At 28.5% G+C, this 14,474-nt stretch overlaps 1 protein-coding gene across 3 annotated transcripts in view; it reads left to right on the forward strand.

The window, feature by feature from the left end:
* The first annotated feature begins 496 nt into the window (after nucleotides 1–496).
* The window catches only part of LOC129968493 (protein white-like), a 108,089-nt gene continuing 94,111 nt past the window's right edge, over nucleotides 497–14,474 (forward strand). The window contains exons 1-2 of one of the 3 annotated variants that reach the window (XM_056082430.1): nucleotides 497–740; nucleotides 7,778–7,888. In XM_056082430.1, the coding sequence (XP_055938405.1) occupies nucleotides 7,790–7,888 (99 nt within the window). In that variant the 5' untranslated portion in view covers nucleotides 497–740; nucleotides 7,778–7,789. Of the gene's footprint in view, nucleotides 741–7,156; nucleotides 7,375–7,777; nucleotides 7,889–14,474 lie in introns of those variants that run through there. The other 2 variants (XM_056082431.1, XM_056082432.1) reach the window with 2 other exon arrangements.

Consider the following 14,474-nt stretch of genomic DNA (forward strand, 5'->3'; position numbering starts at 1 on the left):
TTTTACTGTTTTATACTTTTTAATCACGATATTCATTATTTCACGAACCCACACCAGGTGATAATACTAGTACGAAATTAAAAATTAATTTAATTAACAATTAATTGATACTTAAGTTCTGAAAATGTATAAACTGTGAATAATCTTAGAGGAATACACAGATGTACAAAATTTCATAACTCTAGCACATCAGAAAGTAGATGAAAAATTGATTATAAGAATCCATCTTTACAAACTTTCTTTACAAATAAAAGCGTGTAAAATCAGTTTCATACAATTAATTAACTCGCAAGATGAGTGATAACGAATTATGAATGATTACTTTCAATATTTTAATGAAACAATCGAGGACTCATACACACTTTTACAAATCAATGAACGAAAACAGAGATAACCTTAACACCGCTTTGATAATGCGGAGGGGCGGCTCAAAGATTATGCCAATGTTCACGTGTTTACGAAATAAATTGTTTGTTTACCTTTCGTTGCCAGTTACTAGAAATCTACTGTTTCAAGCGAAAGAGCTCTGAAATTGCTTCCTTGAATTTAAAACGCAATTAATCATGCAACTTAACTTTCACAGTAGAACCAAAAAGTGAAATTAAAGGTGTTTTCTTCATAAAAATGTTAAGTTGATTCAATTTTAAATAATTTCGGAACTCTTTTACTTGAAATTTGTTTGAGTGTAATTTTTAAAAAAAAATTTATATTCCTTATCAAACCAGAAAACTCTTTATAAGGTAAGAAAATGCATCAATTCTATTCGTTTATGATTTTAATTTTTTTGAAATTTATTTAATTTAACCACTGAATACAGTTATATGTTTGCGGATCTACTTCAAAATGCAAATTTTTGAGATGCAGATGTTTTAGCAAAAATATTGAAAAATAAATTCTATTTCCTTTTTTTTTTTTTTAATCCAGAATTAATTATTGGACACTAAACAATCTCTTACCTCAGCTAAATTTTAAGAAGAAAATTGTTTATACATATGTATAAATTTTCACATGCTGACTGCCGCGTGACTCACCTGTGATTCACACTCATTATTTAATTGAATGGCCTTTTCTCTATCTCATTTAAAAGGTAATATAGAATGGATCATCTAATTATAAATATAATCTGAACCACATGCATGTGTCATGTCATCGGAAGCGTTATGACCTTGACATACGAATTCTTTTAACTTCCTAATTAGATGTATTTTATTTGGGATGATTATTTTATCCCTATAATATTGTAAGGGCATTTAAGATAATGATGCATTTTTTAAATGATTTTTGCATTTGAAATTACTTAATATTTTCACTGAATTGAAGATTTAAAATCAAAAATTCAGAAAATCGATGCACGAGTCAGACTCGTTATTGTGCGCGAAGGGGTTAATAATATATCCGAAATGGAGAAAAGAAACTCGAATTTATTAGTGCATTTCGAATCCTAAAATGCTAGCTGGGTGGTAATTGTGATTTTTAGTTGTAATTGCTTTTGGAAACTAGTTTATGGATTTTTGTAGATATTAAATGGTCATTGCTATATCAAATTGGTCCAAACATTTATTGATATAAAAGCACTTATATAGGTCTCCTGCATCAGCTCACAGTTTGCTGCATATGACCAGTTATTTTTGTATGTTGTCAAAGTGTCATGTTTTGCTCATGAATCCAGCTGTTATCTTGACATTTTACATATTTTGCTGTGTCTGATTTTTGGTACACTACATAGTTAAATGATAGCGAGGAATTTTGAATCGTTGCTAGGTGGCTTGAACATTTGATAGTTTTTGCTCTTTCCCTTATAGTGAGCAAATTTGCGGATATATTAATAAGTAATCAAACTAATTCATCTGTGATTTAATAAAAATATTTTTTATTTAGATATTGTAACTTGATAAATAACCTATGATTATTATACGCGGTTTTATGTCGTGCTTGATTATTTTGATTGATTTTAATTCATTCTGTACAAAAAAAAAAAAAAACACTTGTTAATTCATTCAAGTGGGAGTATTAAATTCTTAATAATGGTTTATTTTTCTATAAAAATATAATAAACATAAAATATGAAATTTTTTAATTTTTTAAGAATTAAAAAAAATTGCATTGAAAATAAATTAAAAATCTCGTCAAAAGACTTAAAGAAAAAAGAATTATATCACTGCATGTTCATGTGTTCTATATCAAGGTCACTGAACTGTTTCAATTTTGGAATCAATTGAATGATTTGCTTATCTAGCGGTTCAATGCACAAAAGATTGTAATTCGATAACATACCGAGCTACATTTTTGAGATTAATGATATCTCCCAACTGTTATTCTTTAGATAAATTTGGGGCCACGGAGGCCTGGTGGTGAGGTCTCGGTTTCCGAATCGGAAGGTTTCGGGTTCGAGACCCAATTCCACCGAAGAACCATCGTGTAAACGGGTCTGGTGCACGCCAAATCTGTCATGGAGAAACGTCCACCCGCTGGCTAGGTGCAGAAGCTTGAAGAGGGGGTGCCAACTCAGATACCGTCCTAGTCTTCTGACCGAAGTTCAAAATTATGAGATTCATTTCCAAAGCCCTAATGTTGCTTTAAAACGGGACTTAATATAACACAGCTAAGCTAAACTCCTTAGAAATATCTTGAGTACTTGGGGGGGGGGTTCTAAGTTGAGGGGGTTCTTCAGGCATTTGTCTATTTGATTATCCGATAGCTAATTTGTAAATATGTACTTCCAATAGAAAAAATTCGCTCGATGATATGAAGGATTATACTTTGTTATTTGAGTGAATAAAAAAAGGTGCGATGTCTAAATTTTTATATCGTACTCCAGTCCTGTAAGTATAAATAATTATAAAAATTAAGTAAGTATAAATATATAGTAAGCAAGTATAAAAATATTTTTGATATACTAACATTTTAAACAATAAAGTTCCATCAACTTCAGTTAAAATTGAGTTACAAACCTTTGAATATCACTATTTTAACCCTTTATTTACCGACGGTACTTTGAAGTACCGTTTCAATCAGACTGATATCTTTGTAATGCGACTATTTTTTCTAATAGTATTTAAAAGAACACTAAGAGAATATTTCCAATAGTAAGCAGTAGATATCAATTAAAAAACAACACTAAAAATCTTTAATTACTAAGTTATTTTAATTAATTCAATTTATTAATAAATTTAATTTTTAAAAAGTTTTTTTTTCTTTCCCGGGTTTATTCTGTACCAAAACTTAAATAATAGTTTAAAAATAAATTTGAAAAATTGATAGTAAAATAATTCGGTAAATAAAGGGTTAAACAATATCAGTGACCGCTTTGAAGAAGATCCTATAATCAAATTATAATACCTTCTAAAGGCGATCATTGATTGACCAATTATAATGAAATTAAAAGCAACATAATTCTATCTATTTTGATCACTGTAGGGGCATTTTTATTCATAAAATTAATCTATCAATTATATTTATACATTATGTTATATAACTTGCTTACTTCAGCCAATTTTTACTTTAATTTAAATAAGTACACACGCAAGCACGCACGCACGGACTCTCTCTCTCTGTCTCACATACACACGCCTTTCACGCATAAAATTATTGACCTTGGGTAAGACGGTGAATACTTTGTATGGCATTGGCAAACAATAACAAAGAAATAAAGGTTTTTGCATGAACCAAGTATTTTAACAGAATCTATTTGCGAATATGTATTTTGGGCACTTTTTTTTAAGGTGATTGGTACCAAAATTTTATTTGAAATTACCTTTACAATCATAAAATCATATCGAACTTCATAGATTTAAGTTTTTGAGTTTACATGCCCGAAAGTACAGACCGAAGATGGTCAACGGTTCGATGGATTTGGTTCAAAATTTGATAAGAATTTACATTTTAGATGCTACATCTGTGTAAAAATCTCATCTATCTAGCGCTTTACGTTTTGTAGTTATTGAGTTCACATTTACTCGAACAGTCAGTTCAACAGATTTTCACTAAATGGATAATTTGATAATTCACAGTTTAATAGAAATCGACAAATTTAATCTAAATTCATATATTAAATTTATCTTTTCTAACTCAAGCATTTTTGAGTTATCGTTTTCACAGACTGACAGACAGACGAAACAATGCTAAAAATGTATTTTTTTCGAACTCAGAGATGTCTGAAACGTGACTATTCGTAAAAATATCGAATTCGAATTTTTTGACGTTTCAAATACTTCCACTAAATTTTGCAAAGAAAAGTTGAAAAGCAAAATTTATTACAAAACATGAGCCATTGAAATGAATTTTTAGAAAATTTGAAAATTTACGACAATTCCCTGCAAATAACTCTGAAATTTAGTAATCGAAAGAACATATAAATCCGATTGAAATTCTTGTATTGAGTCCTAGCTTTAAGCTCTAGAATCAGTTTTGAATTTTAAATGACTTTTGAAGCGGATATTATGAATAAAAGGTTACATAAATTTTGATAAAGGAAAAATGAATTATATAAAATAAGGAATAATTATATAACTTATTGTAATTTTTAACATATGTTGCAAAGTATGGAGAAAAAAAAATGAAAAATATTAAAACGAATTTGACTTGAAAGCTTTTCTTATCTAATCAGTTCTGTGACGAAGACAAGGGAAGCTAAACAATGCCTTCGTGAATTCTTTGATTAAATACGCAGTGTATTAGATAAAGCTTTCTAATATTTCTCTTATGAATTCATAAAAACACTGATAAAAATTTCTTCCTTTAAAGCTGTTACAAAAATAATAAAAAGATATGCTAAATTTACTTTCATTTTTTCAATTCCTACTATTAGTTCACACACTCATATATATATATATATATATATATATATATATATATATATATATATATATATATATATATATATATATATATATATATATATTGTTCTAATTTTCAGTCGTAAATAAAATACTTTTTATTCATCCACAGTTTTTAAACTTGTAGTGGATGGCACTTGATGCTAATACAGTTTTTTCAAATATTAATTCACTAATTATTAAATTTAATTAAATTTTAATACTTTAAATACAGTTTTAGCAGTTTGTAATGAAAATTGAAATCAACAGGCAGTAGCTCAATCGGTAAAATGCAAGGATTTATGTATTTTTCATGTGAAGGTGAAGAATGCATGTTCAATTCTTGCGAAAATCAATACTTTTTTGATAATTATTTAATAAAGAGTAACTAAAATAAAATTTTTCTTTGTTAAGCTAAGTAGGAATTGAATTAAATATATATTTTTTTATATACTACTTGTTTTGACATAAATTGCGTTTTTCAGCTTTCTATATTTTTTATTATACTAGCCGCCTCTTTCTATCAACTGGTTTATCTGTAATATTAATTGTGTTTAGTTTCAATTAAATTTCGTATGCATACTTTTTTGCAAAGCAAAGCATTCATAAGCATCAAATTGTGACGAGCAGTAAAAATAGGGTATTTTAGTAACTATACAACTCTTTATTATAAGCATAGAATTTTTTTAATGGGATCAAGTCCCATGATGTCACAATGCAATTAGAAAACGTAAATGTCAGGATAATCCACCTTCTAATTACACGTTGTCTTTTATGGATACTATAACTTAACTTTTCTATTTCTCTCTGGAAACTGTGATAATTATAAACATATTCTGTTTAGTTTTTGACATGCGAGAATTTCCTTAGTTTAAATATTTGATGTGGCGATAATGAAAAGAGTTGGAATCAGGTTTCAACCATGAAAACCTTTGTTAAACATTATATAAAAGAATATTTTTAAAATATTGTCAAAATACAGGAAAAAAGCCCTCTGGGATAGATAAATTAGTACAACTGAAAAAGCATTTTTTAAATTTTAAAAGACTGCAAAGATTATTTTTATGTAATTTTATTTTATCGAATTAAACAGGGAAATAGTGAAATACTGAAATAAATTCTAATAATAATTCCCTTTCCTTAAGTAAATGCTCCAAGGTGCACATTCCCAATTCCCACTCCTCAAAGTACATTTACTGGAGGATATTTAGTAGCTGTATGTCACGAGTGACCTGGCTCGTATAGAGTTCCAACACGCGCACGCACGCACGCGCACGCACGCACGCACGCGCACGCACGCACGCACGCGCACGCACGCACGCACGCACGCGCACACACACACACACGCACACACACACACACACACTTAGAGGTTCTGTCTATGTGCAGATTCAAAACGAGATATAAGTCCAATAATTCATTTAATAAATAAAAATTCTATTTAATCTGCCCTTTGACATTATAATGTCACATTGACATGCATGCATGCATAATTTGTGTGCATGTCCCATTGCTATTGTTAAGAGGAAATTTTTATAAAGAATAAAAAGAAAAAGGAATTATTTCTAAAAAAAAATTCATACTAAGGTAACTGGACAATTAAAGATTAAAATGTTCTTTAATTTGTTTTATTCCTGTAGAAACCGACTATCATGCAACATTTGTAAGCTTTATTTTGAACTGGGAGAATAATACCATTTTATATTTTTCATAAGTTTTTTTTAAAGAAATGTTATATTTTCAATTATTAATTTAGGATTAATTTAGAGAAAATCTGATACGTCAGATCTCGCATAATGAGTATTCACATAACAAACAAAGCAAAATGTAATAAATAAATAATTATATATAACTCGCTTAGCCAACGAAGCTTCTCAGAGCGAATGATTAGGAGACATCGTGATGTTATACGTAGGATTGGCTTGCATCAGTTTGTGTTCAGCACTTATTTGAAAACAAACTTTATATTTTATTGAAGAAGTTTTAATCGGATAGCGCTGTCGAACTCCACTTCGAGAGTTTGAGCAAGTGCCTGTGGAGCCTTAATCGACGAGATTTTGTCTCTTGTCAAGATTATGGGCTAGCGATGAATTGCAACAATTTCGATGATTTGGCCAAAGAGCATAACAAGGACTATGGAAGAGATTATGGAGCTGTATTCTATTTCAAAACAAAAAGCTGTGAAAGAGACTTGGTCACGAGAAGAAGAAATAATAGACGCAACCGAATAGCAACCTTCCAGTGAGATAAGGAAGATTCTGAAATCATGGGAAATTATTACATTCTATGTTGAGAAACATTACCCTGATAAGACAGTAGCTATGCGCATTACAAATTCATTTAACGATAGTGCCACACTTTAGCCAAATTTTGTAGAGTAGGCAATGTTTTTAGACATTCTTTTGAAAAAGCATGCATCATGAATAATAATTATAAATTTTTAGCAGTTGCATTACTTTATCTTCTCTTTTAGTTAATAGATGGCGATGTCTGATTAGGTACACATCCCATAGTGCATTGCGATTTTTATTATAAGGAGATGAGATCCTGTTCTGTTAAGGTGCGCGCGCGTTAACGTCTTGTCTTATCCTGTCTTTGTATTTTGTGTTTGTTTTGTGTGAAATGTTATCATTAAGGAAATGTTCCCGAAAGCATACTTTTTGTTGCTCCCACTGCACGGATAATAATGATCTTCACTAAACCACAAATTTAAGTATTTCTTTCAGAATGGAACCCATAGCCCTATTTAACATGGATTCCTATGGAAAAAAATGTTCTTATTATTAGTAAGATTTGGAAACGACTTATGCTCATTTAACAAGGTCCCATCGTATTTTTATCAACGAATCAATAGTCATTATCTTCTTATAATGGGAAAAGTTCTTATGAATGCCATATTACCTTAAGCATTTTTTTCCGTGATGAATAAAATATCAATTATTTAATAATCATTTTTTTTACAGTTTTCTTAAAGAATGCCTTCAAAAAAGTCCGAGAAAAATGGAGATGCCCAATATTTGATTGAAGATAATAAGGATGGAGTCGGTTACCAAAATTATTCGTCCATCAATAGGGTAAGATTACCAAATATATAACAATTATTTTTGCAAAACTGTTTTAAGACTTCGGCTGAATTGTTTAAAAGAATCTCATTTATTAATACTTTCAAAATTTGTATTCGACTGAAGTTTTATGATTTAGAACTTGGGAGACCAAGCTTTGTAAAATTGTGTTTTTTGGAGAAAATGTGTAGATATGAATTGTATACTAATTACATATGAATATTTCTCTATCTTACTTACGTATGAACTGACCATTTAAATAAAAAAAAAAAATCATGTGTGCGCGTAGTTTAAAATGTTATTCGAAACAATCTGCTGTATTACATCATTCATTTTACAGTTTATCTACCATTGCTTATATTTTTGAAACACTCAGTTTTAACAAGGTGAAATCGGATCCGAGAGGGCGCTATATGACATTGTCGGCATGAGAGAAGATAAAAAAAGCTTTAATAGTTAGTTATAAAAAAGTTTTTTTCTTTTGTGTGTGTGTGTGTGTGTGTGCAAAATTGCGTTTTTTTGGGAAAGACATTTATATAGATAAACTTAAAAAACAAAAACATTAAATATAATTACATCTATACTTATAATAAAGTTCAATGTGTGTGTGCGTGTTGGCGCTCTACAGGCCAGACCATTCAACCTACAGCTACCAAATTTGGCATGTGTAAACCTTGGAGGCCGAGAATATGTACTTCGGACGATTTTTTTTGAATTTTTAATTAGAATTTTAATTAATTAAAAATGAAGCGAAATGTCGACGTTTTTCCGCTATAACTTTCGAAAATATTGCAGCACAAAATTGATTTTTTTATATTGTATTGAAGATAAAAAAAAATTAGCTTTTTAATGATTCTAATGTTTTAACCAACAAATTAAATTTCTATTTTTAATTAATTTTTAAAAAATAATTTTATCATATTTTTTACCAATTTATTTCGCACAAAATAAAAATAAAATTTAACCTGCACGAGAATGTTACGAGTGCATGGGAAAAATTAGATAATTATTAACTTTCATCAAAGTGTTGCCATCAAATTGATTAAAGCTCAAATTAAAAATTAAATCAACTGTTATTGCAAACTAAACATATAAAGATGTAATATTCAGCACGTGTCTGTATGAATTGAAGTAAATATGAAATAAAATTTTTCTAAAAAGTAAATGCAAGGAAAAGTTTTCTATGACTTTTACAATATCTATATTACTAATTCAATAAATCAGCTTTATTAAAGGTAAACATGGTTTAACATATATTCTTTCAATTCAAGGCCCAACGGCTAATTTGTAAACCATTAATAATAGAAATACACGTATTAAAATGGTCTAAATGAAGTTAAATAATTATATGTATGTAACATGAGTCTATAAATTCTCTAATAAATGAATGTTTAGCTTTTATCTAAATCTTCTGCTCTGTGAACCATATTTAACAAAATATTCTTGTGACACCAATGTTTTAAATAAAAAGAGTTGCACTCCAATCAACTAAATATCTAAAACTAACCGATTTATGAATATTTGAATATCACTATTCAATAAAAACGGTCGATTTTAGACCACTTCATGGATTGTCTCTAAGATGATATCCCAATCAGCGCCTAGGATTTCTCAATACTGATTGATAAAAATGTTGATTGTTCTAACTATTCTATTCAAAACTCATAAATCGCTCACGATTGATAGCAAAAGATGGTATCGTTCATTTGCTTATTTAAAACTTGCACTGTCAAGACTATTTTGCAGAATATGATTTCTTAGGATCAAAGGACTGTATAAAATTTAGACTGGATAATTTTTTAAAATATATTTATAGACAAAAACAAAATAAAATATATATTTAACGTCATTTAAATCCTTTTGAAAGTAAAACTAAAAACTGAATTTTATGAAGAATCTGAGAATTTTTTGTAAAATAATTTTTCTGATACTACATAAATTATTCTGTAGTGCACGTGAGACTTAAATGCTGAACGATTCTGTTTTTAGTACTCGTATCTAAAAAAATGCGTAATTTCCATAAAAAAATATTTTCTTTAAAATTGATTACAGTTTAAGCATTTATACATTAATTTAAAATTGAAATTTTTCTGGCATTAACAGAAAATTAGAGAGATACATAGTACATTATGGCTTAAGGCCATTTTGATAGTATGAGTGAATTATATGACTATCAAAATCTGAAGCTTAAAATATTTTGATGAAGAAGCAATTAAAGATGCATAAAATATTCGTATGTAACTTGAAATTTTAAAGAGCATTAAGATCGGCGAACCAGCTGGTCGCCAAAGGCGGCTAGTAAGTAATAAGATAAAGCAAAAAGCGCGACTCGAACTCGCAATACAAGCGTCCTTATATTGTATTGCCCAATTTTCAGAGCAGAGTTGAATATACTTATTCTAAATTTTTTTTTTGTGTGTAAAATCGCGTTTTTTTCTTTTCTTCTTCAGGAAAGACGCCTACATAGATAAACTTAAAAAGAAAAGCCTTACTTAATGTAAAATTTGATCCAAATCATTTGAGCCATTTCTGAGATTTACGAAATAAATAAATTTATGTACATATAATAATACAAGAATTGCTCTTTAAAGTTATATTATTCTGTACAATAAATTTTAAATCTTTATTTATTACTTAAATTATTATTCGAATTTCTCCGATTTCAATTACAGTATGTACACAGTCAGAGATTTATAAAAAAAAATGTTTTGATAAATGCACAAGGAAATAAAATATCAGACTTGATAATCCTGTGATATATTTGAATGACAATTTTAAATTTCCTATACATTTAACCGCAGAAGTTCTGATGTCATGTGAGATTTTTCGTAAATTTATAAACTTTGCAGCTGATAATTGGAGGATATGTTGATATATTGAGGTGGAATTAATTCTTATAGATCTCAGAGAAGCATTCTTATTTGATGAATCGTAAAATATTTTCTGTACAGAATCTTTACAAACAATGGAGGGAAAAAAAAAAAAAAACAGCCAGTGGGGTGGTTACCTCATAACTTCTTTGCATATTCAGGCATGGAATTGACGTACGATAATTACGACATATTACTTTGGTATGAATTTAGCATTTTTGCTTAATCTGTTATCTCATCTTTGGAGAGCTGTTTTGGCTATTAAACCATAGCATGCGGTTGAAAGTATTTGAAAATAGAACTTTTGGCTTAGATGCATCATTTTATTTTGTGCCCGATTGAAACCAAAATTTAACACAAAACCACAATTGTAGTCACAAAAGGCCACACCAAACCTCACATATCTAAATCATTCATTTTTTGAGCTAAGGCGATTATATGTTTCTGAAAATACAGACCGACAGGAGGTCAATCTCTCGTTTCGATTTAGTTCAAAATTTGGCAGGTGTCTGCTCCATAAATGTTAAATCTGAGTACAGAATCTGATCTATCTAGCTCTTTTTAATTTGTAATTATCGTGTTAACTTATATTTGAACAACCGCACAGACGGATAATTTGATATAAATCTACAATTTTGGTGTAAAGACTAAATTCGGTGTCTATACCAAGTTTCATTCATCCAGCTTAAAGTGTTTTTGAGTTATCATTGTCATAGACAGACATAATGCAAAAAGTATGTTTTTCGAAGTCAGGAAGGGCCAAAACTTGGAATTTCGTCAAAATCTCGAGTTCGATTTTTTTTTTCACGATTACAATTTATTCTCTATGCTGTGCATACGGGAAAGTTAAAACCGCTACATTAAAGAGGACTGATCGAAAATTCAGTCTAATATTCATTGATGTAGTATCAGGAAAAGGAAAGGGCATATATATATATATATATATATATATATATATATATATATATATATATATATATATATATATATATATATATATATATATATATATATATATATATATATATAATATACACACTCCGGGGCTGATCAAAAGGGAAGCATAGCGATAAACGTTAGTCTGCTTACATCATTGTTTAAAAGACATATATAGTCTGAGACAAAATATAATGCTGTGTTCTGAGTATCAATCTTAAAGTAATTTTGGCTGAAAACGTTAGAATTTTTGATGTATTAGTACGTATTTGCGAGACAGTTTTTTTATTTCCTGTAAATTAGACAGAAGAAACTTTGTTAAATGATTTTATTTAACTTAGCCTGTTTCGTGTTAATCTGAATGGAACATTAAAATCAAATTAACACACTTTTTTATGTTTTAGAGTCCAGGGATTTTTTAGAATTATTTATTACTGATGACGAAAGAATATTTTAATTCTAAAGCTCTTCATCATTCGTTAATATGTTGATTTAACGTAGAATTATTTTAGAGACATGGCGCCATCTGGTATTCAATTAGAGAAATATTAGTTTTAAAATTCCATAATATTTTAATCATAAATTATAAAATATACTAAAGATTAAAAAAAATTAGTACAAAATAAAAATTAAAATAATAAAAAATAAAGTTTATTAGTATGCAATGCAAAATAAAATTTATTATTGAAAATATAACTAAAAATACTATACAGAAAATAAGGCATGGAAAATGAAGATTCGAGACATTCATTGAAAATATTAAGTTTTTAGTTTATTTAAACTCTTGCTATTGTGATTAAAATTCCGAATCTCAGGATTTTACAGTTTCCTTTGACACCTACATTTTGATGGGGATGAATATTAAAAGAAAAATATTAAGAATTTTAAAAGTGCTGAAAACTATTTAAAAAAATGTTTGCTAGAAGATTTCTATCAGAATCTCTACTGCTTATAAAAGAAAATATGTAGTTAGGTTTTGTTTGTTGACTCTTTTAGCACATATGTATTTTGAAGGGAATGTGTACTTAGAGAATTTTTGTAATTTGAATTACTTAGAGAAATGAACGAGATTTTGAAATTTTGTAATAATTATCGCAGATAGTTATCACAAAAAATTTCGCTATAATTAGTGGAGATTTTTTGCAAAAGTAACTTTTGCACCGTTTTAAAAGTTAAAAAAAATTGTATTTTTTAATGATACTAATTTAGTTGCCGTAATCAATTTTTCTAAATTTTGCCTGTTTTTAAAAACATATAATGTTGCTATGTTTTCAAAATAATTATGATTGCTCCGTCAAAGTTTTAATCGCCTGACTTTTTCTCATTTTTGAAATTAAGGAAAAAAGACTTATTATTTGCTCAGTTCATGTAAGAAGTAATTAAATGAAGTTGCAGTTACCTAAAAGTTGGGAGACAGATTAATTGAGCTGTTACATTTTAAAAGTTTCTACGATGTCATGGCATTTGATTCCGTTAAGAAGGTTTGTGCACGAAACTAATGTAAGGTTCTTAAAATAACACGGCTTTATTAGTTAGATAGTCGCTGTTAGTATTAGTATCAATATTAGCATTAATAGTAGTAGTAAGTAGTTTATGTATGAATTAGAATAATTATTCTTAAAAATAATATATATATATATATATTATAAAGAAACTATCTGCAAGATAAACTTTTCTACAACTGTTGTAAACATCAAGAAAGTAATAAACCTATTTTGGATGGTGGCTTACGTATGGCGTGCAACATCAGAATTAGTGATTTCGATTTCTGTTAAGACTTATGTATTTTTAATTTCTCGTATGCGAAATATAGAGGAAATATTGGTTTGGTATTATATCTCTGCCTTTGCAAAACTAATTTTTGCAGATTTTTGGCATTATATCTGTCTGTGAATGTCATAAATCAATAATTCTTTGAGCTAGAAAAATGAAATTTGGTATAAGAACTTCAGACCAGATTTCCAGATTTCTAATTTATAACGAGATCCATTTAGAACAAGTCTAACTTTCTATTCGAGTACAAGTAAACTCTTATACCACAAAGGTAAAGAACTAGATAAATAAAATTTAGTACACACAATTAGCATCTGGAACATAGATTCTCATCAAATCTGTTAAAGGATTGGCTGTATATGGGCCTGTATTTTCACATGCAACGAAATACGATTACCCAAAAGCCACTAGATATATGAAATTTGGTATGTGATTTTATGACTGCACCTCTAGTTCTGTGTCAAATTTTGTTTTTATCGGTCAGAAAAAAAAGTGTTCAAAATAGATTATTTACATGTTACATGCATTTTATGCCTTTTTGGTTTTTGAATAGTTTCTTGTAACCTTTCATTCTATTTTTTTTTCTGGTAGTTAAACAGTTTCGTGACTTCTAAAATGGAGTTAACTTTTCTATTTAGAAGAAATTTAATTATTTTTATTTTAAATAAAAAATATAACAATTTATATAATTAAAATCAAAAATCTTCAGAGTCATATCTCATAAATTTCTTTGGTTTATGTCTTGAATTTAATCCCATTCATTTTTGATATTCAGGATTATATTTTGATAATCGCACAAAATTAACAAAATGATTGGCATTGATTTATAACTTGGTTCTAACAATTCGAATATTTCCAAATTTCACTCTATTAGTATTTTCTTGATATTTAGTTGCCTTGTGATCTATTTGTGATTCACATCTGCTTTCTAATTAGTTAAATGCTACTATCTAATTAGATGGCCTATTCTCTACCGTAGTAAAGAGATATGAAAGAAGGGGGACACCTAATTAGATGAC

This window comes from Argiope bruennichi, chromosome 5, assembly GCF_947563725.1.
Source record: "Argiope bruennichi chromosome 5, qqArgBrue1.1, whole genome shotgun sequence".
NCBI classification, from domain to species: domain Eukaryota; kingdom Metazoa; phylum Arthropoda; class Arachnida; order Araneae; family Araneidae; genus Argiope; species Argiope bruennichi.